Raw genomic sequence first — 19,570 nt, 5'->3', positions numbered from 1 at the left:
TAGTGTACTCATTCAGGCCTTAGTTCACACAATATGCAAAGGAAATGGCGTAGAATTATTGTTGTTCTAGAACTGAATTTGCATCCAGCCCCCAGGGGACTTGGTTCAACTTCCGGTATCTTTCGAGGAAGACTTCGAAAGCGAAAGGGGCTTCACCTTTGCATGCTATTTTTTCCCGATGACCATATGAGCACATTTTTTACTTCACGAATTTGGATCAAGTTATCACTCTGCAAGGATTATGTTCACTAGAATCGTGTCTGCTTTGCATTCTGAGCGTGGGAGTTTGATTTGATCTCAAGCGACAATTCATTCATCAAACGGGAGAAAACAACCTTACGTCTTCCTGTGTACAAATTTCCCGCTTTAATTTCTAGATCGTCGCCATTTCGACGCGTTTTTGGACGAAACAACGTGGTAAACGTGTTAGCTTGGAGGTGCTTAAAGGTGAGCTTTCATGGTTTGAGTTTCTGGTGATATTTAGCATTCGAAACATGCAGAAAGATGAAAAAGAAAAAGCTTTTAGCATGACATTTTACACGCTGTCAATATGACAGTTTTACGATCGTCGTCATTTTTCTTTTGCATTGGGTAGTATCGATAAGCTTAACGCAGTTTTTAGCTGGGGAAACTTTTTCTTCACTTCAAAATTAACTCTTATCATCAGAAAAGAAATGGAAAATATGTATCTTGTCTTTGTGCAAGTTATAATAAGTGACGGCAAGGTTTTGTCACTTTTTTACGCTTTACAATCACCATAAGTTAAGTTAAGACTTAAGTTTATATAAAAGGACCATGATGTAAGATTTATGGAAGTGTATTTGCTTGTTTGTATGTTAAGACTATATAAATCTAAAGCATCTTGTCTTGAAATCTGAACTACAGTGTTGTAGTGTCGTTGCAAAAATCATGCACATGTTCATTACAAAACAAAGACACACGTGCATAATGGTACACTAAGTGCAGGCAATGCGGAAGCATTCAAATTGATATTCATTTCAAATTCTGGTAAAAGAACAGAATCTATTGTTTATTACATTTATGTAAACACCTAAATTTGTTGATGATGTCATATTGCATGTACAGCTATGTGCAATTTACTAGCTACTTGACTTCCTTGAAATCACTTGAGAGGTAGAGAGGGTCTGTTATAAGGGGTCTTACATTCGGAAAACCATCATATTTTGTTCTTCCTAGACTGCATGTTGCTTTCATTTCACCTAAAGCCCGGAACTGCAATATTTTTTTGACTGTGAACCGCCAGATATGTAGTATACGAATGTACCTACAAACCAAGCCTCAAAATTGGCTTTAACTGCCAAACCACCAGAGTATTATTTGACCCTCAGTAAATAAAAACCCGTCATTTTTCACTGCTGAAGTGTTTGGGCCATTCGATCGTGAAGTTACCATCTTGAATTATTTGGAGATCAAAATCTGGCAGAGGGCAAAAGTACACTGGGTATGGGTGTAGGCAGACATCCTTCACCCTTACATGTATAACCCAGGTTTTTTTGTGCTCTCAATAGACTGCACTCATCAATACCGTAGAATTCCGGTTATAAGCCCTGGGCTTATACAACTTCGTAATGGTTTTTGGGTGGGCTTATAAGCGGGGGGGCTTATAGCCGGGAGGGCTTATAAGCGGAATGAAAAAAACGTTTCGAAAGGACTCCTGGAAGTGTAGATTGAAATACGTTTTTAAGTTAAAAACGCACAAAAAGCAACATTTAGCCCTGTTCAGTACTGTCATCTGGAAGAGGGGGGCTTATATCCGGGGGGGCTTATAATCGGATGTATTTTTTTGTTTCCAGGTTGATGGGCCTATAACCGGGGGGGGCTTATAACCGGAATTTTACAGTATGTTATTTAAGATGTGGGCCCTAATGATCAAATGTGAGAATGATTTCAGTACAAGAAATAAAGTTTTGCATAAAGAGAAGTAGATGGAAAATGTACCTCTAACAGGCTTCCACCATATATTTTTTTATTGTAATACAAGTTGTACATCAGACTCAGACTATAGTTCTGGTATTCTTCAGCTGGAATGAATCAGACCAGAATCTAAAAGTAATGCATTTTGCAGGCAATATTATTAAAGTGACTCATCATGGCATACATGGACAAGCAAATAAGGGCACTGCCTTATGGTATTCTCAGCAAATTGGCAGAACAGCTTGACATGACTGGACCTCGAAACTGGAAAGCCCTGATAAGGGTCATGCCAGATAATGCTTATAAACCTGAACAGGTAAGTAAATGTAAATAAAATCTCATTTAATTAGTTTAATTAGTTTAACTAGCCACCTCCACCAAAGTGGAGGTGGCTGGTTGTGGATATTTACTGAGCCCCAAAGTTTTAGTACATTTACTAAAACAGTGAGATAATATAGTCTGAAAAGATGATTTTTGATTAGTTTATAAATTATGTTTAAAACGAGTACAGTTTTGGCGTGCAAGTTTCTCGGAGGTTAATAGCAAAGGATATTTGGAGTTCGAGTAGCCAATCAGCGCGTGCCAAAAATGCCATCTACTGTTTGACCTCATTATAGGAAATTAACGATACATGCTATTCCCCTAATGGGAATTTCAAAAACTCGCTTTAATTTTATTGATGTAATCACGTTTATTATAAGTATTTAACAAGAACTTTTCTTAAATTCGTGTTGATTTTATCCCGCGTAAATATTGTTTGCGTTGTTAAAATGCTTCTAATCATTATATTCCTATAATAAGGTATACTAATACATTTTATTGCATTTGCTTAATTAAAATCAATTGATAATTTTTTATAATTTTTGTTAACTATGCTGACTTGCCATTGTAAGTGTGAGGCATGGTGGCCTTATTTTTTCGGTTTACCAAAAATTTTTTTAGATTTTTTTTTTTTTTTTTTTTTTTTCAATTATTTATATTTTAAAAAAATTGGTGTTTTTGGTGAATTTTTATTAATAAGGACACTTTGTGATGCCTGTCATGAGGAACGTGCATCTCATTAGCGTTCAATCCTGGACATATCTGGGCCTTATATAGGTTAGTGCACTGGACTCTAGATCAAATTATTGGATCAAACTTTTGTTTTCACTTGTCAGGTGTCACGGTTTGAGAGGGCAGGAGCAAGAATGGATGGTAGTCCATCAATGGATTTGTTAAATGACTTGGGTCAAAAATGCAAAACTGTCAAACAGCTTGTTGCTTGGCTAAAGAAAATTGGTCACGATCAAGCCTTGGATATTTTGGAATATCATGGTAATGTAATTAACAAATCGACCACATTTTTCCATGGTCTACACTCTTATAGACCATAGAAATGACGTCAGAAAATGTTCAAAACTCAAGTGGAACCACAAACCGTAGGCGAGTGGTTTCACTGCAAAGTTTTGGACATTTTATGGCGTCATTTCTATGGTCTATAAGAGTGTAGACCATGGAAAAATGTGGTCGATTTGTTTTATACCATAACAAACTCGAACAAGTATTAAAGCTTAAGTCCTTAACAAAAGCGATGCCTGACCATGAAGAAACTTTGCCAGTGGGACGTAAAGATTCCGGTCCGACACGTAAAAATGACAATGATACAAAAGAAGATGAACAAGAATTCAAAGAAGAACAATTTTAATTACCTTTTCCTCTCTCGTTGAGTATGTGCCTATTGCTTGAAGCGAGCAAGATTTTTTTTTCTTTCTGAAGATATTGTTAGCGCTCGTTCACTGAACATCGACAGTCCGCTGCCGATTCGCTAGCACCTTTCTTCTCAGTTAGACCAAAAATTCAAAAGCCTAGTCAACTATCTTTCGACAGATTACCTGAGTAGAACTCCAATCCTGAATTCCGAAAACAAATGCGTACTTGACTCAAACAAAACACGATGAAATTCGCTTTCATTCATGGAGACCAAACTGACACATCTTTTAGCCCGCGAGTGTGCGTGGCGTGATCTGACGTCACTTTCATGGTCTATACTCTCATCGACCATAATTTTTGACCAATCAGCGCGCGAGAATTCTCTCGGTTATGGTATAAAGACATTTAATTAGAGTTAATAAATTTGTAAATACTGTAAAATGCCCCTCTCTCCCAGGGAGGCAGTAACTTAAATTTTGATGTAGTATATCAAACATGAGCGACAGTGTTTTATCGGGATATCCAAACACCGAGAAGAGAGTTGAAAATAGGACGGTCAGCGGGGTATTTTTGACAAAATTTTAGGTGTTTGGATAGCCGATGAAACACTGTTTTGAATGTTTGATATATCTTCTCAATCAAAACAAAAAATATGGAGTAAACATAGAAATAAAATTGTAAAAATCTATGCTTATTAAGACCGCGTATCCAAACCTATTTTGCGGTTATGATTTTCTTTGTTTAACTTGATGAATTATTAATGGTTTGAGCATGACATTTGAAAGTATCCCTAATTTGCATAAATTAAGGATAACAGGGTCAGTGACATCCTTGACTTGTTTCTTTTCCTCAATGGCTTCTTTTAGCTTCGCTAGCTAGTATATTAAGGCAGGACCCTACATCCAGGCTGCATTCTATATAGTTCCTCGCGAAGCGAGGCCGAAGGCCGAGCGTAGCGGGGTGTATAATTTTGTCTCTCAAAGGGCTCAGGCGGGATGAAATCTCGTGTGGAGTTTACGGTCATATTTGTGAGCTTGGTGTCTGGCGGAAATGACGTCACACGGCCGCGCGCTGGTGGCCAAATGGTGTGAGGCGGCGAACTTGAAATCAGATCTTCGGGACTGAGGGCGGGGGTTCGAATCCGGCTAGGGTTTTTTTTTTTTTTTTTTTTTTTTTTACTATAATTTTTTTTTTGTGGGTTCGAATCCTGAGCCTTTCATTTTTATTGTTTTTCTTTTCGGATTAAAATAACACTGATTTCCACATAATACTCCCTCAACGCCTATTCAGGCTATAAACTGCTGGGTCTGTAATCGTGCAGTTCGTTGTTGTTCAGTTTCTGTTTGTATTCTGTCTGCTGTATTTTGTCGAAGTCTCTGTAATCGTGCAGTTCGTTGTTGTTCAGTTTCTGTTTGTATTCTGTCCGCGGTATTTTGTCGAAGTCTCTGTAATCGTGCAGTTCATTGTTGTTCAGTTTCTGTTTGTATTCTGTCTGCTGTATTTTGTCGAAGTCTCTGTAATCGTGCACTTCGTTGTTGTTCAGTTTCTGTTTCTATTCTGTCTGCTGTATTTTGTCCGTTTCTAGGCAACAATAACCCAGAGCTTCGCGAGGCCCTGCGAGTCACGTATTACTAGTTTACGCCGAAGATCTTTGGCGTGGATTTCAAAATTGGACAATGCACTGCCATATGATCATAGTGGGTGTGTTTAAACTGGCATTCAGATGACTTACTTAAGGTATAATTAAGGCCTGAGTTTGGTGTAGACTTATAAAAAACCTTGGCATATCTTTGGCGTGGTCACAGAAGGCACACTCTGCATTAAATGCAATGAACTTACAATTTCTTGTATCATAATATCACAATGCAGAGGAGGTGAGGATCACTGAACAGCCCAAGTCACAGCCAGTTCGTGCTGGTGCACCTGTAACTTTGAGGTGCAGAGCCACAGGATTCCCAACCCCAGAGTATAAATGGGTCAAGGATGGCATGGAACTGCCAGATGGGGTTGACGAGGAACTTACATTAGATTATGTTACATTGGAGGACAGTGGCATTTACATGTGCATCGTGTCCAATCGAATGAATGCAGAGAAAAGCAACACAGTAGAGTTACAAGTTCTACCATCTCCAGGTGAGTTGGTAATCCCTAGTTGTGAATGACTTTGTACGAGATAGGATAATATACGAGCCAGCGAGGCATGTGAGCCATGCGAGCCAGAAATCCCAAATCCTAATAAAAGGCTAACTGCAAGCTACCTAAACTAACTGTAGGCTAACCAGAGTACTTTTAAGGCTAACCGATGTGCTATGTAGGCTAACCACGAATGTGTTATTTAGGCTAACCTCAATGGCTCGCATGACTCGTGAGCCATAAATCCCTAATCCCAATAAAAGGCTAACTGCAAGCTACCTAAGCTAACTGTAGGCTAACCAGAGTGCTATTTAGGCTGACTGAAGTGCTATTTAGGCTAACCGAAATGTCTCGCATGGCTTGCTGACTTGCAGATTATCTGGACCCCTTTGTACAGTGCTGCGTGTTGTACCGTTGCCACTTGGCAAAGTTTTTGATTAATTTTTGACAATTTTTTGACATCTTTTTGACATCTTTTTGATGGCATCTGATTTTAATTTATAGACCAATGAAAATGCAAGAAGTGAGGAAAGCAGAGTTGACGGTTGTCGTATAGCAAGCGTGAAACTTGACAACTCCATGATAAATAATTTTCATTGCAGAATATCATACAAATTGCTGCAAACATTTTTTCCAATTTCTCCCAGTTTCTACCACACTTGAAATCCTATTTTCTGCCCTCTTCTCTTACCTCTCTTAAAGTCCTGCACTTAGTAGTGTCACATAAAAGGTGAAACAATCATTATTTGCTTTGTCGTCTTTTAATTCCTCTCCAGTAAATGGCTACACAGGACAAGAAACAACTCCACAAGGTAGATTGTGTCATGAACAATAAATAAACTATAATAATTTATTGTAATTACAAGTAATTTGAAATCATTTTGACCAAATATACGTTTATAACTACAACACATATTAGTGAAAAGGGTGTAGCGTTATCATCATGTCGACAACCTTCTGTAGAATTTTTAAGGTTTGTCTGTTGCAGCAGTGCTATCTTTTTGTCAGAATTAAGCTTCCTGTGGGTGCCATCTCATGCAGAAAGTTCAAAAGCCCTTGATTATGTTAAATTTGTTACCAGAGGGTATGGGTCAGTATGAATGGGCAACAATAAGCTTCACTGTCAAAGGAAAGGATGTTAAGGGTGCAGTGATTGCTATGGACAAGTTAAATGCTCTCAGATACGGCATCCAGAAAGCAAACAACATACACAACTTTGGGGAAGGGGGACGGGGAGTCTGAACCAGTCCTACTCCCGCTTCCTGTACCTTTTTCTTCCACTTCCTACCCCTTTCTGTAGTGGTTATCTCCTCTTTGTCTCATTTCTTTTGCAAAATATTACAAAATGTTGCACAAATTTTTTGATTTTTCCCAGTTTCTGCCACATTGGGAATCCCGCTTCCCGCCCTCTCTCCTCTTGCCCCTCCTTTCCTCCTCCACTATACAGCAGAACTACATTGTACATTCATGTACCTTTCAGCACTGTTTCCCCGTAACAACATCTGATAGGGTCAATTATTGGTCATTTAAATTACTGTTCATTGTCTTTTTTTCTTTAGCCAAAAATCCACCAAAAATCACACACCATCCCCACTCCTGCGTTGTGCCTGATGGTCATCCACACAGCATCGGTATTGTAGTTGAGGAATCACCAGTGAAATACCAGTGGTATAAAGATGGCTTTGTGCTTGTGGGTGAGACAAGACCAGTCTTGAATTTCCAGCCATTTTATTATAGAAATGAAGGCAACTACTGCTGCAGAGTTGAGAACAGTGCTGGTGACGCGCTAAGCCACATTGCAATCTTACAAGCTGGTAGGTCATTTTTATTGACATGAAAGCGTTGAAAGTGTGATTGCCTTGTGGCATGAAATTCTCTCTGAATCTGCTTTTTTATTCTAATTTTTCTGAAATCGCTTAGCTCAAAGTAGATCCCATAAGGATTAACTCCCATGAGAAAAAACACGAAAATTGCATTAAATGCCCAAAATAGCTACTGAAACAAGCATTGCATATTAAATGCAAAGGATTAAAGCTAACAATTCCATCATAAAAATAAATGTGTACCCCCCCCCCCCCCCCGGTATTATCAAGTAAATCAGTTGTAGATAAAATTAATATAGGAAAAAAAATTCAAGACTACCAGGAAGCAACAACTACATAAAGGTAGAGCCTTGTGCTGCTAAACCTAAATGTATGATGTTGCAACTTGAACAAATTACAATAAATATCACTTAATATTAAAAGTAAAAATACATGAAATTGACATGATCTTGTTGTCTGTTAGATAATATAATACTTCTGTATTTTATCTTCTAGCTGTGATTCCTATTGGATATGATCCTCTGTTGAACCAGGGAGGTATGACGTTTATCTGTTTAGCAATGCATGTATTTCCATAACTGCTCAGCCTCTTATAAAGCTGTGTGCACATTATAAATATTGTAGTACTTGTTATTCTCTATTTCATTTCATTTCTGTTCATTAAAATGGAACATTTTAAATAACATTTTAAATGTGTGTTTTGTTAATTCATTGTTGATATTTTTTCCTTTACAGTAATTTCAAGATCGGCTCAGCTCACCCAAAGAGGTATTAAACTGCTACCAATTCAAAATTGAGTTAATTGTTTTAAGTACAGGCAGTAAAACTGTAACGCATGTATTGTCAAGTGATCCCCATTAACTGTCCATGTGATAAATCAAAATCTTTACCTTGTTGTTAAAAAAAAATGTCTGACTTGTTTCTTAAGTTTATAAGTTTGAATTTTTTTGTAAAACATGCATGATTGCAAAATTTACCATGCACTTGAAAAAATAAATAAACATTCAATTCTGTTCTGAAATTCTTGGTCAAATGGAAGCTTAGCTACTCTCCCCTTGGTTGACCATGGGAGATTTGGGTACTACATATACAATTAAACCTTTCCCTTAAAACAGTAGCATTTACATGTAAAGCCAGTAAGTGATATAAAACTTTTTAAATATTTTTTGCATTCATGGTTTCTTTTAGCTACTGACAAAATAGCCCTTGTGATTGGCAACCGTGACTATGTGCGATTACCACTCGGTGAAGGTGCTTTGGTTCACACTTGTAATGATGCCAAGATGCTTGCTTCAAGTTTGCGCAAACCTGAGATGGGCTTCAAGGTTATCTCCCTTATGAACTTGACAATGGACGAGATGCACCAAGCACTCAGCATGTTTTACAGTCTGCTTGGCGAGGGAGTGTATGGCTTGGTGTATTTCGCGGGTCATGGGTTTGAGGAAAGTGGACAAAACTACTTGGTCCCCGTTGACACCGTGGGAGACTGGGTGCCAGAGGAGGCTGTGTGCGCTCAAAAAGTTCTGGATGATATGAACAGATACAAAACAGAGTTAATAGTGTTTCTGTTGGATATCTGTCGCAAAAGGTTGGTTGACGTGATATGTTATAGTAGTGGTTCTTAAACATGGAATGGTCGAAAACGGCATGGGCTAAGCCATATGGAAAGAGGGCCAACATTTACCGTGAAAAAAGACCAGGCAATTAAAATGCCCATTTTTTAACAAAATGAGAGGGTGAAAAAATCAGAAATATGCTAAAAATTTTATTGTCCGCATCTCTCCTTTTTAATTTCTCTTGAAAACTATGCCAACTTGCAAAAAGTCTTCAAATCCTAACATGACTTGAAAGCATGTCGATATTTTGAAAAATTGGGGATGCTGAAAAGCATGCACCCAGCTGGTACAATAAACTTTACTTTTAAAGAACTTTATTTAAAGTGTTTTAAGGCCTGGCCAAACGGAGACGCAAGTGGACACAAGTTGAAAACATGCGTTTACTTGCGTTTACTTGCGTCTCTGTTTGGCCATGACTTGCGTGCACTTGCGTTCACTTTGGTCAAGAACAAATTTGCATGCAAGTCAACACAAGTTTTTCACCGTTTGGCCACCCAACGCAAGTGAACGCAAGTTTTGCTGCTTACTTTAAATACTGAATTGCAGCCCGCGCAGAAGCATTTAAATGGCTTTTTTGACAACTTGCGTGCACTTGCGAGACTGTTTGGCCACCCAACGCAAGTTTGTACGGAAGTTCAACTTGCGACTACTTGCATCACCTTTGGCCAGGGCTTTAACCTTGGCCATTCCTTAGTATAAATTTACATTGTGCTTGTTTTTCGTGCAAATTTGAAAAATAGGAGCTCTATTATATAATTTTAGATAATTTTTATGGCTGGGGCTGACCAGAGAGGTAAATCCTCCTTTTATTTTTTAATTGTTTTCATTTTTTTTGTTAGGTCAAGTGTAGAGACAAGTTTTGCCTTGAAGAGCCATGAATTCCCATACAATGCACAGGCAGTTATTGGGTTTGCCACGTAAGTAAAGAAGCCAACCATAAAATTAATTTCTGTCACATAGTTGTATAAGTGCTGGATGTTTCTTATCATGAAAATATTGAACCACCAGCCTTTCTTACCACTTACTTATGTCAGTTGTTTGCTGCACAAGAACTCATTTGACACAACAATTAACACATGCTTTTACCGTTTTAAATTTAATTTAAATGAACTAAATGAATTGTTTCATTGTTTGTTATTATTGTAGCTGTATAATAGAAAATCATGTCTGCTTGAAAAGTAGATATATGGTAACAATAATAATAAGTTCTAGACAATCACTCTACTTACAGGCCTATGGCTGCCATAGTCTGCGAGCAGGCTCTCTATTCAGAGGCAGCATGGGTGCAATGAAGACTTCAATATTCACGCTGCCCCCAAAATATAGAGAACCTGCTTGCAGGCTATGGCTATCAGAGGTTAGGAAATGCTTCAAGGTAAGGGAACAGTCATGGAATTTTATTTTGATTCCGAAAAATGAACATTTTGAAGAAAAGTTAGGGACAATTGAAGCTATGACACCTCTAATTTAATACCATTGAAGGCTTTAAGAAACATTGAAATCAGGTCAATGTAATACATGTATCTCAGCAATGTTTTTTAGAAAGGAGGCTGGTGGTCTCTACTACAATAGCTCTGAAATTTTGTATTTGTTTGGTCAGGAAAATTTTACTTTTATCTGAGAAATGTTGTGATCAGGGAATTTTGAAAACTGAAGTGGGTGTTAACCATGTAATTCTCTTTTTGGTAGTAGTGTTTTAGAATCCATTTTGTTGTACATCGTGCCCGCTTGAAAAGTATTGTTCATTGGGATTGTTGTTTTGTGTTCAACAGATGTCCCCAGTCTGAGGCTTACGAAGTAAAGCAAGACCCCAATGGAATGTACATGAAACATTTGTTAAAGCATGTCACAAATGATACCAAAGTTGAGGATGTCTTGCACAAAGTGGCAGGAGGTATGAATTTAGAGCTGAGAGATAAAAATAAATCTGTTTTGAATGTTTTGCTTTGAGTTTACAATTCAAGAAAGAGCACCCCTGGAAGCTATTAAGCAGGGTAAATTAAGGGGCACCTCTAGCCTGATTATACTCTTTATGTTATGTGAGGTCATCAGTGGTGAAAAAATAGAATCATCTCACTTTTCCATTAATGAATTCATTAATTCACGTCCCTGAGAGGAACGTTCATCTTGTTTTGACTGGACAATACTTCAATAAATTAGCTAATAGAGCCTTTTAAATACCTAAATGACAGTTTCCCTACCCTTTTAATTATCTTCAACTTTCATAAACTTCCTGTGGGAAAAGGTACCCCTTTCGGGTGGAGCCTTCCCATCTAGCCTTCCCATCTTCGCAAACTGCAAACGTGACGGCAAAGCAGTGGTCACGTGACCTTCTCAGGTTCGCTGTTTGCCGTAAATGTGATGCTAAAAGTGTGTATTACGCCCTATTTTCAGCAATAATTTTATTAATTTACGTTTCTAACTATTTTGTAGATGTTGAAGCAGAAGTGAACACAAATCGGTGGGTCGAGAGACAGCGTCCACAATACCACACTACCACAACCAGAAGCTATAGTTTACGTGATCCCATTGACCATAACAAAGAGTCGGACGGGAGACAAAGGACATGGCTTGACATACACAGTAAGTTTTCATGACACTTATTTAGTGGCAGTGGAATTTGAGACAGTTAAAGGGGCCATGTTTTAGACAATTTCGGCACTGACCAACTGGTCATAGAATTAACTGAAATATTACAATAACGGCTTAAAACTGTAGAAGAACTCAAAAGAAACACAGAAAGGCCAAAAAGGAACATGGATGGGCAAAATTCAAGAAGATTAAAGCTGATTGCGTCGGGTATTCGGGTAAACTTGAAAAACGTCTGCCCAACTTTTTACAAGTTTATCTCTATTTGTGTAAAAGTGTCATTTACAATACTCAAAAATCATCCCTGTATGTTATGTGGCCATGTTTTTGCCAATAAAGGACTTTTGCTCTTCCCAAGTTTCGAGCTCTTAATTAATGAATATAAATAGAATTACCTAAAATACCGTGACCTTACACCTTAAATAGCACTGGAGTTGAACACAGGTCATTGCATTGTGCTCTTGGACAAGATGTGTTCTTCTACCAAGGCCCATGTGGAGAATATGGCCTGGGGTCTTTCTGGTAACAAAGGGAGGTACTTCTGCAAATTAAGATAAACTGAGGGCAATATTCTACCAGTACGGTCCCAAGAGAGTTAATAGGAAGTTTGTTATATGGCTCTCTTAGCTGCGCTGTTGTTGCCCGCCTTTTGCCAGCTAGCCAAGAAAATCTCCCCACCAGGCTCCAGAGTGTTAGCCAATCACAACACACATAGTAGGGACCTTACGAAACCATGATGGCGAGACTGATGACAACATCCTCATAAAAATGAATTAATTTTATATTAAAATTTTTACTTTGGAATCTCGCAACTATTCTAACTTATTTGGTGCATTTATTGTGTAAGAACTAATCTCTAGCTGAATATGTAAGCACATCATTACATTCAAACTAGAAATGCAAAAAAATTGCCGTCATGGTTTCACGTTCTCTGGACTACGCAGAATTTCAATTGGTCATTTCACATTTGATCATTGTTTTGCAAAGGACAAATAAGAAATGTACCAAGGTGGGTAACGCATGTGCAGAGCTATTGTTTTGCTCATTTAACCTTTTTGTTTGGCGACGTTCTCATTGCAGTCGCCGTCGTGGTTTTGTAAGGTCCCTAATATCTTAAAAAGCTCTAGCCGCATATAAAAAGCTCATTATAATGACTTTTTTTACAGAACTCCCACAGAAGCGAGTAGTTAAGTGTGATTCAGACATAAAGATAGAGATCAGATTTGAACACCAGAACTGGCTTTCAAATGCGATTGTGCTGTGTCTGAGTGTTATTGACCCAGGAGAGGCAACATTCTGTGAGGTCAGCTTGATGCTGGAAACCTTGCCTCAGGTAAGTTTTATGGAAAGTTGAATGTTCTTTTAATTGTCACAAATTAGGAATAATGTATCTTTTTCTTTATTTGTCTATTCCAGTGGAACCCTAATAGTAATGGCTTAAATAAACCAAGCTTTTGTTTGGGCCAAAATAAAGTGGCTGTAATAACAGGTGGTATATTAAAATGGGGTGGGCGGTCGTACATGTAAGGTGTGGTTCTAAATGTTTTAAAACTGGACTGCACTAAGGTTAAACGCACTCATATGGTGCTAAATGTTCTAACAAGTGTGTGAAGTAATATATCAAACACTCAAGACAGTGTTTCATCAGAATATCCAAACACCGAGAAGAGAGTTGAAAACATGATGTGCAGCAGAGTATTTTAATGAAATTCTAGGTGTTTGGATAGCCGATGAAACACAGTCTTGAGTGTTTAATATAACTTCTTAATTAAAACAAAAAACTGCGTAGGGAATTAAATCGTAAAAATCTATGCTAATTAAGACCGGGTATCCAAACCTCCTTCACAGTTATAGTTTTCTTTGTTTTAACTTGATGAATTATTAATGAGTTTGAGAAGTACAATTCCAGAAAGATCTGTTACAGTACAATTAAACCTCTTCTTATGGCCACCTCCATAATACAGACACCTCTAAAATACGTTTACTTGGTCCCAGAGAAACCAAAATTCATATAAACTCTATCTCTATAACATGGACACCTCTATAATACAGACACTCAGCTCTGGCCCTTTGGTGTCTTTATTAACGAGTTTAAACTGTTACTAAATTTGATAAAAAATTGATAAAATATTTTTCTCAGATCTAAAGCCCTGGCCAAACAAGAAGCCGCAAGTTGAACTTACAAGTTGAACTTGTGTACAGACTTAGTCAAAAAAAAAAAAAAAGAACATTTCAATGCTACTGCACGCACTGCAATTCAGTACTTGAAGTAAACAGCAAGAATTGCGTTAGGTGGCCAAACAATGAAAAACTTGGGTTGACTTGAGTGCAAATTTGATCTTGACCAAAGTGAACGCAAGGCTGCTCAAGTGGCCAAATGGAGTCGCAAGTTTTTGACTTGCATCTACTTGTGTCTCCGTTTGGCCAGGACTCTTAAAAGTTTTGGAATCTGACAGGAAACGTCTGCCCTTTGGCTCTATTATTACTGTTGTCTGTGTGACTGTGTTAATTGAATTGTTAATATATGTACCATTGTGGTCTTAGGATGTTCAGAGTCTTTACTTTCATCCAAGCACCACCAATATCCTGCGACAGGTTGTACAGGTAAAGCTTTTGTTTTAATTTTGTCACATTTATATCAGAAACCTATAATGGTTGAAACATATACATGTAACTCCCTATCATTCCTATTGTACAAAGTTGCACATTCGTTTCCATAAGTACCATATCATGATTTGGAAAATCACGAGAGAGAAAATAGCCAATCAAAATTTCAATTTTTGGATTAAATTCACAGTGTGCGCTAGCTAGCTTGCGCTCGATGGCTAAGTCTTGTTTTTGAACAAGTCGGATGAATAAAGTTAAATTTACTTAACTCTTGTTTTGTCAATATTTAGTAGTTGATGCTAAAAACGTCACTGTTACTGGGATACAATGGCTGCGGTCACATCTACGACGTAACTAAAGTTTAACTATAGTTAGTCTCAAGTTACGTGACGTCATACCTAACTATAGTTAGTGCTTTCTGTCGTCTTTGCGGTCACACCAATGCAGTTAACTATAGTTTGTTCTGATAAGGTTGTGAATAATTTGGTATTTAAATTAGTTTATGACAGCCCTTGTTGTTGATCTGTGTCCAGTTGTTCCTCTATTTTTTTTCTATTTTTGCACGGCATATCGGCGTTGAAGAAAATAAAATGATGTAAGGATGCTAGAAAACGAAGAATTTTAAAACCTTTTTTTTGCTAACATTGATGATATGTAATTTCTTGGCATGTTATTTTTCTTGTTTTCCTTCCCTTGACGCTTTGTTTTGCATATTTATGTTCATCTCGCACGTGCGAAAAGAATTGTCGCATTCTGATTGGCTTTTCGTTTGTAAACTTAAGACTAACCCATGAACCTTGCTTGGGTATAACTATAGTTAGTGTGTATTGTTTTGGATCAGCGAGGCGTAAATTTTCTAACTATAGTTAGGGCGAACAGAGAAGCGGTCACATTACCGAAATAGCTAACTATAGTTAACGCCGTCCTAACTATAGTTAGCAGTCTAGATGTGACCGCAGCCAATTTCTTATTCTGAAAGAAATGTTGTTGTTGTTACGTATGTCATTACAAGTACAGCGCATTTGTGTGCAAACTCTTCCTGTTTTCAAATATGGTACTTAATTGGCAAATCTGAAAGTTAAAATGCTGTGAACATGTGTTACATGTTTCAACGCCTTATGAGTTTCTGTTTGTATGCAATTATATAAGTCTTTGATGACCTTGTCCACAACTTATAATAATCTACAAAATTGTAGTGAAATACGTATCTTTTCTTCTAAACAGCATACTGGAGTAGTTCCACGCAGCTTGCCGCCACAACAAAATGGACCTACCCAAAGTTCTGTGGAGACAATTAGTGAGATCTACAACATTCAGAGACTTCAGGTACTGGTATTGATTGTAATAATTATTGCATTGCTCCAGAATAATATCCAGTCACCCCTCCCATGGAAGTATTTTTTGGTTCAAATCTTCTCACCCCACCTCCAGGAAATTCCAGTTCAGCAGTATCCATACCCACCCCAGTTCTTGGGGTGGGTATGGATATTTCCTGGAACCCTTGCACAATTTGATCCCCATGTAAAGCAGTGCTTTCAAGGTACAGCTTAGTTTTTTTGCAAACTACAGTCAACTCCCTCTATAACAGACACCTTCAAGACCTAGTAACGAGAGTTATTTTCAGTAATTTTTTATTCGGAATTCCCCGGGACTTCAACTCCTGTTCATAATAGCGGGGTGTCCGCAAGGCGAGAGTTGACAGTTTTACTTACTAATTGGCTTTTTCAAATTAAATTTCACTCAGACTGAGAGTTCACTGATGGCAATTTATTTGTAACTGTGTTTGGTAGTGTGTCAGCCGGCATGTTGTTAGTGGGTCAGTGTTGTGTCGGCCAACCCGATGGAAGTGTGTCGGTGGGGTATCAGTGGAATGTTGTTAGATGCTTTGGTTGATGCGTTGTTGGGATCAGGTTCATTATCTTCACTAACTACTACAGCTGTAAGTCCTAACAATAGATGCACTACAAAATGACCTGCTTCCAATCAAGTTTCTTTATCTTTTATTCTCAGAACCCACTTGCACTGACAATAACCATCAAGTACGTCTTAAAATCTCGTGAAGAGAGAACCAAACACTTTGTGGAGGTTTTTAACTTCAAAGAATTTGGAATTGCTGCAGCTTTCCATAAGGACTAAACTGATGTTACATAGCTGAACATGTATAGTGACATCATTAAAATGTAGATTGTATTATATGATTGTACCTGCATATTGTCTCAGGTGGCCCTGCCATGGGGGGATCCCCTGTCGCTTGTCCCCATGTCGCTTTTTTATCGCACTTCACGTCGCTGTCAGTACTGTAGTAAAATTGAAGGAATATTGCTTGTCGTTGTCGGAATTTAAGTTTTACCAAAAGGGTCGTTTTTTTCACGATTTTATTTTATGTGCTGTCGCTACTTTTTGGGCCATGTCGCTTGTCGGAATTTACCCTGGCAGGGCCTCTCTCAGTGATGTGCTTCCATCTCAGAACCAGCATTAAGGGAATATAAATTATAGGAATCAGTAAGGAGATTTTAGGAATAAAAAGGTTGAGATGGGCATGAGTCATGGCACAGAGTCAGAGCAACCTTTTTATTTCAAAAGTAAAATGAAATAAAAGTTTCCACTAATAGACAGCAGTGTTTTATACATTCGTGTAGACTAATTAATGCAAAAAAGACAAACTTTCGTAAAATTTGATAGTTTATGTTTACATACAGCTAATTTGAGAAAGGTTGTCGGAAAAAAACGACGTGCACACGATAAAGACCGAAAGGTGGTCAGGGTATTCACTAGAATTTGGCGTATTGGCCTAGAGGAAATATACAAGTTTGGTATTTTTGCTCGTAAAGAATTTGTTTTTCTCTCTCAGGAGGCCTTTTTCTGTAGTGTAACTTTTACTGTCCATGTCTATGAGTTTTTAAAATTCTTCTTAACTTCAGCGTGGCTAAAAGTACCTTGTTTCCAGATGTCTGAAGAGAAAGAAAACGTGCAAATTCGGATCTTATTAATATTCAGTACTTGCAGTTGCTCACTACATCTACCCATACTACCTTTCGGTCTGGTCACGTTCACTTTTTTGCTTTTATCCGACAACCTTTCTCGAATTAGCTGTAAAAGTTAATTAACTCTTGATTTTTCCAAAACATTCTTGAGCGTTCCATTAGACTTTGTAAAGAAGATGCAAACATTTTCTATTTATTATAAAATAGATATCACAACAGTCTGTTAACATAGACCTTAAGGTGCAAGGACAGGGCTAGAAAAAAAAGCTTGCATTCCAGCATGCCCTTCAGATCAGACAAGCTGCTCTCAATTTTTGCTTGCTCCAATGCAGTTGTATGCTTGTCATAGTTTACATTAATTTAGCCCTTTACAAATTGGTGAGGTCTTCCAAGGGGTAAAAGCGACAAGTGACATGACCCTGAGTACTAGCGACACAAAACATTTTAAAATTGACAAGCGACGTTATTATAGCACCGAAATGCGACAGTAACACAATAGGGGAAAAAACGACACTGACATTTACAGCTGTTGACTAGGCGACATGGGTTATTCTCAGAAACATGCGACATCGCAGCTACCCCTCTTGCATTGGAAGGCCTCATTGGTGGAAAAACAACTTGCCCAGGCAGTGCTTGTTAATTGGAACCTCTTGCAGCATGTATACAATATATACATTAATGTGTAGTAGACAATTAGCTGAATAACTAGTGTACCAAAACATTATTTTTGGTAACCAAAGCGAAGCCATTGTTGTTTCTCTTCAACTGCTTGGAGGAGTAACGTAAATGATCTAATAAACGCCCACTCTCAATTAAACGCCTTGTATCTAATAAACGCCTCCCCTGAAGTGTTAAGTTTGTATTAGACGCCCCCCTCTTATAAACGCCCGTGTCTAATAGACGCCCCCTCCAAGAATACGTAAGAATCACCTCAAACACCTAGGAAATGCTCATTATAGTAAAACCACGCAATATAGTTAGTTTCTTGCCTGACTCGGACATCGCATAGCCCAACAGCGTCAACAAGGTTGATCCCGATGACAATGAAAACATCGATATCGAACTATGAACGACATCTCTTGGCTTTGCATTAGCGCTGATTAGATTAGTCTCCTACTCACCAACTCTGTTTTCTATCTTACTCCGCTAGAAAACTACGCATCCTATTTGTTTTGTTGACGTTGTTACAGTTAAAGTGAAATAAACGCCTCTGTCTAATAAACGCCTCATATCTATTTAACGCCTCCCCTAGGACCCCGAAAATTTAATAGACGCCCCGGGCGTTTATTAGGTCATTGACGGTATAGTACTGGTACTTTGCTAATCACCTCTGAGTTAACCAATCAGAGCATACAAAAAGCACTATTCACTTGTGTGGTACATGTATATACTAAAAGTAGTAATAAATAGGGTATTAGGTAAAATGTAATAATAGAAGTGAATAAGTAGGATAAATTTGTATAAAATATTAAAAACTAGTTATACACTGTAAAGAGTTGTTTTTGTTGTTTTACAATAAAAGTTTGTAGAAATTAGTTCCTTTCTTAACTAGTATTATTATTTTTTATTTCATGATTGACACATTTTCTTTTGTTATTCAACAACCTTTATTTAACTTACAACCCTGATGAATATTAACTAACTGAAAGTCCGGGGAGGGTTTGATAATGTAGGCCCCGTCTCCTGCATCTTCAGTGTTATGGTCAGCAGGGGACGTAAAAGAACCCACACACTCATCGTAAAGAGTAGGGCATGGAGTTCCCGGTGTTGTGGTCTGGTCTTTGCCCCTTGTACTGTGCTTACTGTGAAATGCTCGGAGATATTAGCTGTATAAGCGGAGATATTAGCTGTATAAGCTACTCTTCAAATCCGAGGGTAAAACAAAGTGATGAAAAAAAAAAAAGCAGGGAAGAGCGGGGCTTATTAATTGAATTTATGATTATTAATGAGGGATTTATCTGTATAAATCCCACCTTTCAGGGATTTATCTGTATAAATCCCTCGTTTCAGGGATTTATACAAATAAATACCTCAAACATGGGATGTTTCTGTATAATTTGTTAAACCTCCCATAAAATGTTTTAAGCTACGACTTATCTTTTCCTGACCAAATTAAGCCCCTTTACATTTCCAACAATACAAGTTTTTAAAGCAACCAAGTACAAAACAATTTAAGCCATATAGGCAGTCCAAA

At 37.8% G+C, this 19,570-nt stretch overlaps 1 protein-coding gene across 1 annotated transcript; it reads left to right on the top strand.

Moving 5' to 3' along the window:
* Positions 1–132: 132 nt before the first annotated feature.
* LOC144635586 (mucosa-associated lymphoid tissue lymphoma translocation protein 1-like) lies at positions 133–18,911 on the top strand. Its single transcript, XM_078494707.1, has 16 exons — positions 133–447; positions 2,087–2,251; positions 3,093–3,249; positions 5,494–5,757; positions 6,534–6,569; positions 7,317–7,571; positions 8,076–8,117; positions 8,316–8,348; positions 8,769–9,168; positions 10,036–10,113; positions 10,969–11,090; positions 11,630–11,779; positions 12,952–13,118; positions 14,330–14,389; positions 15,617–15,718; positions 16,403–18,911. The coding sequence occupies exons 2-16, from the start codon at positions 2,111–2,113 to the stop codon at positions 16,526–16,528; spliced, it is 2,133 nt and encodes a 710-aa protein (XP_078350833.1). The 5' UTR covers positions 133–447; positions 2,087–2,110; the 3' UTR covers positions 16,529–18,911.
* The last annotated feature ends 659 nt before the right edge of the window (positions 18,912–19,570 follow it).

Source organism: Oculina patagonica, chromosome 1 (assembly GCF_052425735.1).
Source record: "Oculina patagonica isolate OP01 chromosome 1, crgOcupat, whole genome shotgun sequence".
Taxonomy (NCBI): domain Eukaryota; kingdom Metazoa; phylum Cnidaria; class Anthozoa; order Scleractinia; family Oculinidae; genus Oculina; species Oculina patagonica.
The sequence above is the reverse complement of the archived record's forward strand: the minus strand, read 5'-3'. Positions and strand labels throughout refer to the sequence as shown.

Coding starts and splice junctions, on each gene's coding strand:
- LOC144635586 (XM_078494707.1), top strand. CDS start 2,111: ATGGCATACATGGACAAGCAAATAAGGGCACTGCCTTATGGTATTCTC. Junction 5,758..6,533: donor ACAAGTTCTACCATCTCCAG/GTGAGTTGGTAA, acceptor ATTCCTCTCCAG/TAAATGGCTACACAGGACAA. Junction 6,570..7,316: donor ACAAGAAACAACTCCACAAG/GTAGATTGTGTC, acceptor TTTTTTCTTTAG/CCAAAAATCCACCAAAAATC.